At 44.9% G+C, this 14,752-nt stretch overlaps 1 protein-coding gene across 36 annotated transcripts in view; it reads right to left on the reverse strand.

The window, feature by feature from the left end:
* Positions 1-10,318: 10,318 nt before the first annotated feature.
* TCF7L2 (transcription factor 7 like 2) overlaps positions 10,319-14,752 on the reverse strand; it is a 196,594-nt gene continuing 192,160 nt past the window's right edge. For 35 of the 36 annotated variants that reach the window (XM_071221145.1, XM_053922738.2, XM_071221147.1 and 32 more), the window contains one exon: positions 10,319-12,460. In XM_071221145.1, the coding sequence (XP_071077246.1) occupies positions 12,037-12,460 (424 nt within the window). In that variant the 3' untranslated portion in view covers positions 10,319-12,036. The remainder of the gene's footprint in view (positions 12,461-14,752) is intronic. The other variant, XM_053922756.2, reaches the window with a different exon arrangement.

The raw sequence follows: 14,752 nt of genomic DNA on the forward strand, positions 1-14,752 counted from the left end.
CTACACACCACACTGTAATCATAGCTACAGGCCTTTAATACCTAATCCATGCAATGCACACGACCAAGAGGGCTTGTGTCCCCTTCCCCATCCAACACCACCTTTGGCGTTTCAGTGGAATGGAGCATATTCCATCCGTGAGACAAATCCAGAGGAATATTGAAGGCATTGGATCGGAACTACCCATCTATTACATGAAAACCGCCATTCACTTATCCATTCTACTAGTGATGGACAGTTAGGTTGTATGCAGTCTGGGGCCATTAAGAATGAAGCTGCTAAAAATTAACTAATCAAGTTAAACATATGCTATGTTTACATATTTGTAAACATATTGTAAACTTGTAAACAAGTTTACATATTTATAAATATAAACATATTTACAAAGAAACATCCTTCTTGGTAAATGACCTAGTCTCATTTTTGTTGTTTTGGGGTTTTGCCCACTTCCAATTGATTAAATTGTTCTTCTCTTTTGATTTTTAGCAAGTTTTTATACTCCTGGATATCAGTCAGTACTTTTTCAGATAAACGTGATAAATATTGTCTCCTAAGTGTGGTTTGTCTTTTCACTCTTTAGATGAATTTGGGATAAATAGTCTCAACAAACTAAGCTAGAAAAGAATTTTCTTAATTTGATAATGTGTATTTACAAAAACTTACAGCTGACACTCTACTTAATAGTGAAATAGTGAATATTTCCCCCTTGGTTAAGAAAAAAGATGGCTTCCAGTCAAGAAAGCGACGTAGCAGACATGGTTCACCTCTTTGCACAATCACATCAAAAATACAACTAAAATATAGAACAATTATCATCACTCAGGAACATCAGAAATTAAGTTGAATGGAAGTCTGACAAATACAAAATTGAAGAAACTACATCCATCCAGACTGGTAGGAGGGGTACGGACGCAGAAAGGACTGTCCCCACACGCACGTGGATAAAAATTCAGAGGGATACCTTGGGAGCGAGGAGTCCCAAACCCACACCAGGCCCCCCAGCCCAGGGTTCCAGGGCTGGGAAAATAAATAAGTCCCCACAACTTCTGGCTGCAAACACCAGCAGGGATTGAGTCGGTGGAGGAGGCTGCTGGAGCCCCAAGCAGTTCCTCTTGGGGAACCCACACACAGACTCACCTACTCAGACTTGCTCCCTCTGAGATCCAGCACTGGGGTGGCAGCTTGAAGGGCATCAGTGGTATGCAGGGAGAAACTGAAGTGTCTGGCATCAAGGCAAGCAGAGGCAATTGTCCCTTTTCTGAACCCTCCCCCCACAGTGCTGGCAAGCTGGTGCCATATCTGAGACTCCATCAACCTGTGTGACCCACCTTGGAGATCCAAAGAGGCTCTACCCCATCCTATGTCTGGGCTTACCCAAACTGATTTTCCTTAAGAATGGCTTGTCTTATCTCTTAAATCCTATCAAACAAGCAACAGCTGGCTTCAGTGAGCCCTAGTGGCAGCCAGATTAGAGTCACAGCTTGGCTTCCCCTGGGAATCTCCAAGCCCAGTACAAGTAGCAGCCATCTCAGATTGCTTTACGGCTCAGGCAGGGTGCCCCGGGCAAAACACAGGTGGAGGCTGACCTTGGCCTGCACCACCTGGGAAACCCCAGGGCCAATGAACCCAGTGGACAGCTACAGACCACATTGGAGCACCACCACTCTGCCCCTGCACAGCTGATCCTCCATGGAGGGCAGAGGTTGGTGGTAAGTGGTCACAGCCAATCCTTGCAGCTGACTGGCCTGGATAAATTCCTCCCATTGATCTGCCAACAGCAACCAAGGCTCAACTACAAGAGGAGGGTGTACTCAGCCCACACAGAGGGCACACCTTGAGTACCCAGCTTGAATGATAGGGGAGGCTGTGCCACTGGACCCTACAGGACACCTACTACATTAGACCACACTACCAAGACATGGAGTCAAAGCAGCTCTACTTAATGCATAGAAACAAACAGAAGGAGGCTGCCAAAATGGGGAGACAAAGAAACATGGCCTAAATGAAAGAACAGATAAAATCTCCAGGAAAAGAGCTAAACAAAATAGAGATAAGCAATCTAACAGATGCAAAGTTCAAAACACTGTTTATAAGGATGGTCAAGCAATTCAGTGAGGACCTCAGCAGCATAAAAAATACTTGGTCAAAAACGAAGGATACACTAATTGAAATAAAGAACAATTAACAGGGAAACAACAGTAGAGTGGATGAAGCCAAGAGTCAAATCGATGATATGGAACATAAGGAAGCAAAAAACAACCGATCAGAACAAGAAAAAAAAAGAATCCAAAAAAATGGGGATAATATCTTCAGCCCCTGGGACAACTTTAATAGATCCAACATTCGCATCCTAGGGGTGCCAGAAGGAAAAGAGAAAGAGCAAGAAATTAGACATCTGTCTGAAAAAATAGTAAAAGAAACCTTCCCTAATGTAGTGAAGGAAATAGACATGGAAGTTCAGGAAGCACAGAAGAGTCCCAATTATGATGGATGCAAAAAGGCCCACTCCAAGACACACCATTATTAAAAAGCCAAAGGTTAAAGATAAAGAGAGACTTGTAAAAGCAAGAGAAAAGTAGTTACTGGCAGGCTGTCAGATGGGAGCGGGAGGGGTAGAATGGGTGAAGAGGTGCGGGGATTAAGAAGTACAAAGAGGTAGTTACAGAATAGCCAAAAGGATGTAAAGTACAGTATAGGAAATAAAGTAGTCAAAGAATTTGTATGCATGATCCGTGAACGTGAACAATGGTGGGGGGATTGCCTGAGGGAATAGAGGTGCTGGGTGGAGGGGGGCAAAAGGAAAAAATCAGGACAATTGTAATAGCATAATCAATACAATATAAATTGAAAAAGAAAAAAGACAAGGAAGTCCAATATCCCACTCCTATTCAACATTCTATTGGAGGCTCTTGCCAATGTAATAAAGAAAAAAAAAAAGGAGTATAAAGATTGGTGGAAAAAATAAAATAAGATTGTCAGTATTTGCAGCTAATGCAATCATGTGGGTAGAAATGTCCATGGAAGCTGTAGCTAATTAGAATTCATATGTGAATTTAGCAAGACTATTATATAAAAGGTTAATTTATAAAAATGAAATATAATATATACTAGCCAGGATCACTTAGAACATAAAAATTGTAAAATACCACTTAGGATAATTTCAAAAAACATCAACTATCTAAGAATAAATTCAATGAAAGATGAGCAAAATCTCTGTGTAAAACTAGAAAGCATTTGGTATGAGTCGAATTGCTCATAGGTTCCCCCCCCCACCCAGTTCACAGGTTGAAGTCCTAACTCCCTGTAGCTCCGCATGTGACTGCATAGGGAGACTGGGCCTTGAGAGGTGATCGAGGTAAAAGGAGGTCAGGAGGGCAGGCCCTAGTCACATATGCCCAGCGTCCTTATCAGAAAAGGAGGTTCGGATACACACGCACACAGAGGGAAGACCTCGTGCGGACACGGCGAGAAGGTGGCCATCTGCACGCCAGAGGTCTCAGAAGAAACCAAAACTGCCAACATCTTGAACTTGGACTACTAGCCTCCAGACCTGTGGGATAATAAATTTCTGTTGCTGACGCCATTCCACCTGTGGTATTTTGTCATGGCCGCCCCACCAAACTAATATAACATTGCTGAGGGAAATTAAGGAATACTTAGATAAATGGAGGGAGAGGCCATGTTCATGGATCAGAAGACTTGATATTGTTAAGATGTCAGTTCTCCCCAAATTGTACAACAGATTCATCACAGTCATAATAAAAAGTCCAGCAGGTTGTGCGTTTGTGTGTGCGGGTACAGAAATTGACAAGCTAATTCTAATATTTATAAGGAGATGCAAAGGGCCAAGAAAGTCATGATAATCTTGATGAAGAACAAAACTGAAGGACTTATAGGCCAGATAGCAAGACTTATTACCAAGACAGAGTAATTAAAACAGTGTGGTATTAGCGCCAAGGTAGAAAAGTATCAATGGAATAGTGTGTCAAGAAACAGATACACAAACGTACAGTCCTTGGAATTATGCTAGGTCAATCGCATATCCACATAGGAAAAAACGAACTTTGCCCCCGCCTCCTACTGAGATAGTATAGGGACTTGGGCCTGGGAATGGAAAAAATACCAGGTAGCCAGAAAACCAGGTTAAAACCAGGTGGCCAGAGGATAAGCTGACCACAAGAATGTCACCACCCCTTTTCTTCCAGATCAAAAAAAAAGGAATTTTATCTCCCTTCTAATTGCTTGCTCTTCCTACCCTGACATGGAAAACTCCACTAGCCCTCCATTTTCAAAGAGCCCAACTTTTCGAGCAAGCCCGCTTTGTTCCCTACCTTATAAAGCAGCCAAGCACAGCCAGCCCCCGAGCCAGTTCAGAGGACCTTCCTGTCCTCTGTGCTGCCTCCCTTGTGCTCAGGCATAATCTTAATAAAACCCGTCTGGAGATTTCTCTGGGGTTTGCTCTCAATTTTTCTCTTGGGGAACCCAAGAACCCCAATGCCGGTAACACTGTCATACACCATTATCAGTTCCAGGGGGATTGCAGGCCTACATGTGAAAGGTAGAACAACAAAGCTTCTAGAAGAAAAGGAGCATATCTTCATACATTTGAAGAGATAAAATATTTAAGTGGGATTTAAATGCATTAACCATACCAGATTGATAAATTAGACTTGATTAAAATGAAAAACTTCTGCTCATCAAAAGACCCCCTTTAAAAATAAGTTTTATTCACTTGTTAACAATACCTATTGAGTACTTACCAGGTATCAGACTGTGTTCTTAGTTCTATGGGTAGCGTGGGGGCAAAGAGACACAATCTCTGCCCTCCAGGAACTTACCTTCTAGAACTGGGATTGGCAAGCTTTTTCTGTTAAAAGCCACACATTAAATACTTTAGGCTTTATGGGCCACAAACATTCTCTATTGAAAATAATAATTCGTTTGCAATTCTTTTAAAATATAAAATTGTTCCTAACTCACATCCCTACAAAAACAGCCTGGTCTGGTCTGCAGGCTATAGTTTGACAACCCCTGGTCTAGAGAGCAGGGAAGATTGACAATAACCTGAAAAACAAATAGGCACATAACTTCAAATTTGTGCAATATACGTAAATATACATAAGGCTTATGAACGTCATAAAGGGGTGCTCTGATAAGGAGGGATAGGACCAGTAAGGAAGATGTGGGTTAGGTTATTGGTGGTCATTCATATCTGTGTGCTTCTCGACATTTCTCAGCCACCTCTCAGTAGTTAGGTTACTGAGAACTCGTTACTGAATTCTAACCAATGGAATATGGGCAGATAGGACGTTCGTCACTTCTGTGTCTACAGGATGACCCAGTGGTCTTCCATTCTCTCCCTCATCCATGGGTCTGGAAGAGGTCTCTGAGGTGGCTGAGAAGTAAACTTGGTTAGGCTATTATTTTTAGGGTCTGTTTGGTAACAGAAGCATAGTCTAGCCCAGTGATTTTCAACCCATGTGCCACAAGCATTTTTAAAACATGCAGCACCTGACTATTTAGTCAGAGGCAGTGACCTCTTTTCCCTCAGATTGTCAAACAAATAAAAAAAATGACAACAGCCAATACAACAGTAGCCATCTGGTGTGAATGAATCAAAATTATACCAGTTAGTTTTTGGTCAGCCCGGCAAAAATTCTATTATTTGGTGTGCCACAGAATTTTAGGAAGTAGTTTGTGTGTGCCACAAGATGAAAAAGGTTGAAAATTGCTGGTCTAGCCTACTCTGACTAACTAACACAGGAGACCTCATTTAAGCTGAAATATAAGGGGGGCAAAACAATAGATTCTATTTCATTCCATTTTATGTTTTTAAAATGCTGGCCTTGATCCGCTAAATTGATTTCCTGACCTATCAATCTGAGTAATCCATTGCGTGTATATACAATATTAGAATATATATGACTTCTAATTTTCTTCCAATTCTAGGGTTCTATGGCTTTTAGCACTGAGTCTAAAATAGCTCCGGTCCATGTGATTATCAGCTGTCTCCATGGTTAATCCACGCACAGAAATCAGAATGAGAAAAAACTCCTGCACACAGACAGGGAGAGAGAGCACCTGGTGGCCTCATAGCAAAGGCCACGAATCAAATTAGCTCCACCCTCCACCTCTCTGCAGCTACTCAGGTGGTCTGTATCTTCCCACGGAGCTGTCTTTAGTTATGCAGACTCCCAAGTCAGGCTGCCAGGGTTCAAATCCTAGGCTCAATGGTTCTCGCATATGTGCCTTTCGGAAAGCCACTTTATCTAAGCATCACTTTCTACCTTTGTACGATGAACATAAAAGCACTTTCTATCCTCATGGGGATTAAATGAGAAGCACAGGTCAAGTTGTTAGCACATCCTGCTGTCATTATGCTTATATAAAGTCACTTCCCTGGTGAGCAGCTTGTCCAGGTCTCAGGAATGTTGGTGGCCCATTTCCTTAAAGGCTCCGTCCTGAAGGATGGTGTGGGAGTGAGCTCAGCGGGAAAAACGGAGACCAAGCTGACTTTACCCAGACCTGTGTGCCAGTGCCTAGCAGAGTAACTGGTGCAAATAGATGTTCAAGAAATAGTTGTTAAACAAATGAATGAATCGATCAATCAATCAATGTGCCTACTGACAGCTCCCATCAAGTGTCCTCACGAAGTGCCAGCTTTAAAAAAACCACACTCCAGAGCCAGAACTCGCCCGTACTGCCCCTCAGGGCCACGCCAGAATTCCTGCAGGCCACTGCCACCGCCATGGGCCGGGAATGCTGGACCCGATCTGAAATGGGAGAGGAAGAAACCAACACCAGATGGGACTCCTTTAGAAAATCAAATCTAAGGCCCTGCTTATTAAGTAATCCCCAACTCTGGGTTCTGGCTCTTGCCTTGCTCCATTCACAAGGGTCTTTTAGGCTATTCTTTAGTTTCTTTCCAAAGGGCTTTAATTAAAAACACATTTCTGTGCCACAAAAAGCACCCCAGCCCAAGCTGTGGCTCCCCGAAGGGTGGAAGAAATTTTCATAAGGCCATGAAGTTTCAGGTCAGATGACTGACGGTAGGTGATTCACAGCATCCCAGGTCACAGTCCCTTGACAATGAGGATGTGTCTAAATCTCTATGATTCTCTAACCTGCAGAATCCCAATGAGAAATAAGTAAGGAAAACAACGGTTGTGACTGGCCTTCTGCTTTTATGATAATAATAAACACTTTTCTGATTTACGATCCCAGGCTCTCTGCATCCTAGGCCTCGTAAGACTCTGTCAGATGAGTTCTACTGTCACCGCTTGTCAGCTGAAGAGAGAGAATCTCAGAGAGGTGGCAGAATTACCCAAGGACTCACAGTGAGGGTGTTGGATGGAGGATTCTCCAAGGTCGGGGTCACTGCCCTGCTCCCAGGTGCTTCCTCTCTTCAAACCCTGGATCCAGATGAAAGGCCCTTCTGACTCTGTGTATCCACATCACAAGAATAAAAACGCACCTGCCATTACCTGAGATGGAAAGCCATCTACTATAGTAACCACTTTCGCACAGGCTTGTCCCAAACCACTACCAACAGCCCATTCTGGAGAGTTCCATGCAAAGACCGCAGTTTCCAGAATTGGCAAATGCTTGTAGTGGGCTGAAGGGTGGCTCCCTGAAATATATGGGCACATCCTAACCCTAGAACCTGTATTATTTTATATGGCAAAACATGTGATTATGTTCACGATCTGGAGATCTAGAGATACTGGCTTGTCGGGGTTCTCCAAATACAATCACACAGGTCCTTATGAGAAGCTGTGGGACTTTGGGGACAGACACAGAGAAGGCAGTGATATGACGATACAGGCAGAGATGTGAGTGAGTTGGCAAAAAGATAAGGAACACCCAGGGCTGCAAGCGGCCACCAGACGCTAGAAGAGACATGTAACAGAGGAGGTTTCTAGAACATCTGGAGGGAGGACACATCTGCTTCCTGACTTCCTGGTTCCAGAGCCGGGACAGCGGCTGATGGAAGCAGCCCAGTTTGTGTTGATTTGTTACAGCAGCCACAAGAAACTAATACACTCTCCTGAAGGCAAACTCACTGGGCCCGCCTGGTCAGGCAGAAGTGATGTGTGGCTCTGAGACTGGGCGTTACAGGCTCCTAGATGTCATCTCAGGGCCTCTCAGAACCAAAAACCCCATGGGTCCATTTCTCATGGATGCAACAAAAAGATGCTCAGTTTAAAACTCTTGAGGCTTCAGAAACCACCCTGATGAACACAGGAGTGCTGAAGGGCAAAGGCTGGGGCTGCCTTTGGGAGACAGGAACCTGGACTGTCAAGAATGAGACGAGTTTGGGGGGCAAATTCCATGTTAGGGTGTGAAGAAGGTCCCTGAAGTGTATGAGTGTTGGAGGGAGGGCCATAAGCGTGACCTATATTTGGAATTTCACAGAGATCTGCACTCAGGCTGGCTGACGGCACAGGGAGCAACTCTATGCCCACCTGGCTTTTTTTTCTTTTTGGCCTTTGTAACAGGGGCCCCAGGTTACATTCCAGCATGGCTGGTAGGATTATGAAAAATCTCCACTCTCCTGCTTCCCATAACAAAGGTGTTGAGTTGGCCAACTTTGTTCACTCCTTCAGTCAACGAGTACTCATGGACCCCTCCCCTGTGGCAGGCACTAGCACACTGCAGAGGACACAGGAGCCACAGTGCTGTCCTCTCTGAGAGATCTCTAGAGCACTGGTTCTCAGCCAGGAGCGCTTCTGACCCCCAGGTGACATCTGGCAATGTCAAGAGATATTTCTGGTTTTCGTGACTGGGGTGGGGGGTAGAGGGTACTGGCAGCTAGTGGCAAGAGGCCAGGGATGCTTACATCCTGCAATGCATAGGACAGTCCCCCACCACGAAGAATCATCAGGCCCTCGATGTCCACAGCAGAGTGGCGTCAGCGTACTGACTGGACGGCGGGTGAAGGCGTTAAAGGGAGGCGAAAACAGGAAGCACACTGGAGGGAGACATCACCCGCCTTTGTCTACTGTGAGGTGTCTGCTGAGACCAGAGGATGACAGAGCATTCAGGTAGGAAGTGGGGAGTGCGGCTGCAGGAGCGGAGTAGAACCTTCCAGGCTGAGGGAAACTACATATTTGAAAGTGGAAAAGGGGACATGCTTTCAGGTAGCTTACCTCTCCAGTCTGGCTAGATGGGGGGAAGTGAGTGCCTGGGCCATGTGACCTTGGACAAGACACAAACCCTAAGTTTCTAAAACAGATTTCAGAACAAAAAGCAGCATGGAAGGGAGAGTAACACCCACCCCGGGTGGCGGTGCTGGGATGAAACGAGAAAATGCACAGCAGCAGCTCAGGCTGTTACGTATCGCCACAAACAGAAATTGTTCTTATTTGTGTTTTCACGGGTCACTCGGAGGCCAGTGTGCAAAATACAGCATCACTCCTCTCTGGGAATACAAAGCTAAAAGCAAAAACGAAATACTGCGACTTTACAAAACAAGAATGACCAGGTGCAAAGCAGAGCTTCTGAAGAACTTTAGGGTCCAGATGACAATGGCGGCAACAGAAACAGCTTCCAAGCCTGCGGAAATTCACATCCTTTGAAGGTTTGATTGTCCTAGATAAGTGAACACCATATCCATCCATCATCCTGGTCAGCCTGAGAAATGAATGCCACAGAACCCTTACACAGATCTTTATTGTGGCCCCTGATTGGTAATGGTAATGACCTTGCACCCTGGCCAAGTTCTTTAACTTGAGTCCCACAGATGGCAAGAACTTCTCCATACAAAGTTTTGGGTAAATCACCTCGATCCAATTTTCTTAACGGCTTCTTGCTCAACAGTTGCTCACGGCCAGAGAAAGGGTTTCAAGCAGACACGCTGGCCACCTCTACCTGCGTGAAACTCTTAGAAAGAACTTAGGACACATCCACATCAATGGTCCTTGAAGGGGAACAGTGTGGTTTCTCAAATCTACCGGTGAACTATCTCATTAACCAGAACTCAATCCCTCGGGCTCAATGTGAGCGGGACAACTAGGCCATATCAGAGTGGCTGTTCATGGCCAGAGGAGGGACATTGGTCAGTAACTACCCTTTGCTGTCAGAAATTAACTTCCAGCACACAAGGTACGCCCCCCCATTATAAGTGGGGGGGCGGGGCAGAGAGAATCAATCCCTCAAGAGAGTTCAAGACCACTTTCTGGTATCTAAGTCACCACCTACCTACCACCCATCCCAGCACGTGATCTGCAGCTCCAGCTTGGGAATACGTTGTTCTTGGTGAAGGTGAATCAAGCTTCCCCAGGGAGAAAATGCAAATCACAGAAACAAGTGACCAGCCTTTATCTGCACACACTAAGTTGCTTTTATTCATCCAGCACGGCATGCTACAGATACTGTACAGCATGAACATTTATTCATTACAAAAATGGCTTCCAGACCATTAAAAATGAAATTGGAATAAGAGCATAAAACGGAACAGTAACATCACAACTGTTAGGAAACATTCAAAGTATTCACAAAAAAAAAAAATGTTATAGTTAGCATCTTAATAAACCAGAGAAAAATCGGAGACAGTTTTACAATCGCTTCATGTCAACTACAATGGCACTGAATGAACAGGTTTCAGCTTTATACAGCATTTTGCAACATCAACATGCCTAGGTTTTTTTTATTTTTAAAGTCTGCTACCTACTTGTATGTCGTACATGTACATAAAAGCGGCAGCTGGTTTTTCCTTTAAGAGTAATCTAATATACAGAATTTTGGCCCTTAAGGGTTTATACCTCTTCATTTAAAATGCTTTTCTGGACAATCTGCTACCAAACACATCTTGTTATAGGTGACATTAAAACTACATACAAACCTACCTATGTAACATCACAGCAAAACATGATGAACAAAAATTACAGCATCAGAAAGAGGGAGAAAGCTGAAGTCACTGAGAATTTTGGCACATAAAGTTTGCACAGTCAGTCCACGTCCTCATGGGGCAGGGCATTGGGCTGTGAGTTCAAGGGGAGCCCGGGCGGTTCCCGCTGTTGCTCACACAGCGTCGCTAAGATTCCCTCACTAATTTTCAAGTCTTGTTTCACATAATGGCTTTTAAAGCAACTTTTGTTAATGCTACTGATCCTTTAATGCAACTATTCATGTCCATTTGGCGGCGTCTGGGTTTCATACAGCAAAAAAAAAAAAAAAAAAAAAAAAAAAGTCAAAAAGGGAAACAAAAATATATATACATATTTTATATATAAACTTAAAAACCTTGTACAAATGAGTTGTTATATATAAGATGCTGATGCTAAGGGGGGAAAAAAACTTTATACAGTTTCAAGAAAAAGGAAAACATATCTTAAAAGGGACGACGTACAGGGCCGACGAGCAATCTCTAAAGCAATAAATACTACTGGTCCGACAGCGTTGTGATTCCATTCATTGTTGAGTAGCATCCCCTCCCCCCAAAAGAACAACACCATGGAACAAGGTATATTAACACATTTTAACCCTTTGTTTCTGTACATTTAAACAATAACAAGTAACATCACAATAAAAGTTGTTTCACACAGGAAAAAAAAAGGAACGGCACTGCATTCATCGTGCCCTTGTGGTTTAAAAACCAGATGTAAAATGATTGGTTCGCAAGCTCGTATTTAATACAAATAATACAGAACCAACTCCTTCGGGAGGGCTGCTTCAAAATTGCTTCATTTTTTTTTCCTTTTTGTTTTTTAATCAGTCCTTTAAAACTAAGCTATCCGAACTACATAACAGTTATGTATATATATATATTTTTTAAACACTACAAAGACTTTAAACAGCTGTTGATAAAAATTTTGGTAGAATCATGAGGTTCTTCTCTCATCTACATATTTAAAAGGAGAAATTGAAATAAGAATGGGTCAAATATTGACCAATGAACTCGATAAACATTAACTAATGTAGCCACGTGGCACAAAATTAAGAGTACAAAACAAAACCTTCCGAAAGGGGGGAGAAATAAAGAAAAGCAAAATGAAGCACTACACAACACAACCAGGAGGGCGACCGCAGCTAAAGCTATTCTAAAGACTTGGTTACCAGGGAGAGAGGCTGGGGCTGGGTCCCGGCCAGAGAGCTGTGGGAATGTAAGGAAGAAGTCGACGGCTGTGCAATAGATGAGGAGGGCATGATGGGCGGCTGCAAAGCGGCAGGAGGCAGGTCCAGGGCCCCGTTGGGACAGAGGGCAGGGGCCTTGCCATGGGCGGCCTCGGCAAGCAGGAGGGCGGGCGGCGGAGGCATCATGGACAGGTGGGCCAGGGGGTCGGGCTTCAGGGACAGCGAGAGAGGCTGGGTCTGCTCAGTCTGTGACTTGGCGTCTTGGGCAGGGGAGCCTAGCAGGTTGGGGGAGGGAGGAGGCGAGTCTAGTAAGCTTCCATCTGAAGAGGGTGGACTGAGGCAGCTGCCTTCACCTTGTATGTAGCGAACGCACTTTTTTTTTCTCCTAGAAACAGGGGAGAGAGTTTCTGTGAATAATGGGCAAAGGTGCCACGAGAGAGTTATCTAACGCTCAGAGTCAAGCTGAAGTCACCTGACGGGTGCCCCACAGGGACGGCACGCCCAGTGGCTGGAGCGCTACTCAAGTTACTCAGGGTGCCACGCTCACTTAACTACTGCCTACTCCTCAGTCTGCTCTGGCAAACAAAACAGTTAATTGTACAGCATTTCCTACCTACCTGAGTCCTCTGCCCCACTGAGTCCCCACGACCCACCCCCTGCCCAAATATAAGTGAGCAGACTCATGGAGGCCACCTGTAGGTGGTGGCCTCGATTTGCCAGGTAGTGAGACATACTGAGCAACTTGTTCTTTCTCTTTGGCTTACACATTCCCTCACTTTCCCATCACCCAGCCCCCCATTCCCAGCCCCCCACCTCCACCCCCAATGATGTGTGTGCACATATGTGTAAAGAGAAAGACAGAGCTCCTTCCCAGGCGCCTCATACGAATATGAAACTCTTAAAATGCTGACTATTGAGCCCACAGAGCTGAAGGCAGCGCTAGCAAGAGGCTTAAAAGTTTTCAACACACCTCCACCACCAACCACCACCACCACCAACCACCACCACCGGGCTGCTGGCGCCCAGAGAGCTGTCGGGCTTGTCTGTTAAGAACCACACCAAATCAAGAGAGGTCAGAATCAGGTGAGAGGAGGGGGAAAACAAAAACAAAACAAAATAAACTAAAAAACGAAACAAAAACGAAAAATTAAAAAAACAAAAACAAAAAACCACCAAAAACAGGTAGAAGAGGATAAACAAAGGTGGAGGAGGGGGAAGAATAAGAAAAACAGAAAATGGTCCAAAGGAACGAGAATAACTGGTTGTATGGCCTGCAGGTTGTGGATTAAATTATGATTCAGAGTTGATTTTTTTTTTTTTTAAAGATTTGGGGTCTTCCCCTCCCCCAACCCGGAGTGAGAAGGCTGGAAAGGAGAGATGGTGAGGATGGCAGGGAGGGGCGCCAAGGCCAGTCACTGGAGGGCGCGGCAGGTCACAAGGAAGTGATGACAAAGAAGAAGTGCCAGGGGACTGTGGCATGGACCGTCTTGGGTTTGGGTTACCCTGATTAGTGTTTCAATCACTGAGACTAATTTTTTTGGCCCTGTATCAAAACCAGAATCTCCTCTTTCTATTTCCTGTTTATGTAAGAAGTAGGGATGAGAATTTCGCAGCATTTCTTATTATCAAAGGTTGGGGAACTTGGTTCAAGAAACGGAGAACGTGATCTCAAAGCTTCTCTCACTATTAATCCCAGTCGGATGGGATGGTATTTGGTAGGAAAGGTGATCCCGGGATGAACCCCGCTCATGCTATAAAAAATAAGGTGGATCCAGGGAATGTGCTGATCTAGAACACAGTCAGAACCGTGGCTGATAACACTCCACCTAAAAACAAGCGTGTGAGCGCTGGCCAGCTCGCCATCACTGAAAAGCTTCTAAGATGCTGCCTGGTTGAAGGCAACCACTGTCAGATGACACTGGCCACTGAAAGGAAGGGGTGGAATGAGCTCCTCCTTGGGTCTGTGCCCCAGAACTGTCCAATCATGCCCCTGAGTGCGGATTCAGCAAGATGGCAGGAGGGGGGAGAGGGGAGAAGGGGGAATGGGAGGGACATGCTCGGTCTATCCTGCCTCCCAGAGGCTGAGACCCATGGGCAGGTGGCCTTGGGGTCTATCCGCCCCTCCCTGGGTCAGAGGGAACTCTAGGGGAGTGAGGGTAGCCCCCTGACCCACTTTCAAATTGACATGGTTCCTTTTTGTCCTCTGGGATAGACTGAAATCGACTGTGGGTTCTGCTCCCATCCCAGAAGCCCAAGATAGATAATTAACAGTTTTAAACCACCTTAGCCTGCAGATCAAAACATGCTCAAAAAACTAAGATAAGATGTCCATGCATTTTAAAAATGGGAGAAGGGAGGGAATGGGGGTGGGGCAGAAGCAACGTGGAGAAAGCAACAGGGAGAAATGAGAAGAGAAAGGGAGGAGGAGAGAGGAAGGAGAACAGGAAACAAGGAATGACATTAAGCAGCATTCCATGCTGTATTAGGGCAGAGTGAAAAGACAGGGAAAGCAACTTGGTGGGCTCAAAACAGAATCTTGTTAAAAATGTCCTCAAATAAAATTAGAAACCCTGTGTAGTGAATGAGGAGCGCTGATTGGCTGGGCGCATTTTGGGCACTCCCCCACCCCGCCCGCCCTCCCTGTGACACAGGAAGTTTCTGTGTGTGTTGTGGGGAT

The sequence above is a fragment of the Desmodus rotundus genome, chromosome 4 (assembly GCF_022682495.2).
Source record: "Desmodus rotundus isolate HL8 chromosome 4, HLdesRot8A.1, whole genome shotgun sequence".
Lineage (NCBI taxonomy): Eukaryota > Metazoa > Chordata > Mammalia > Chiroptera > Phyllostomidae > Desmodus > Desmodus rotundus.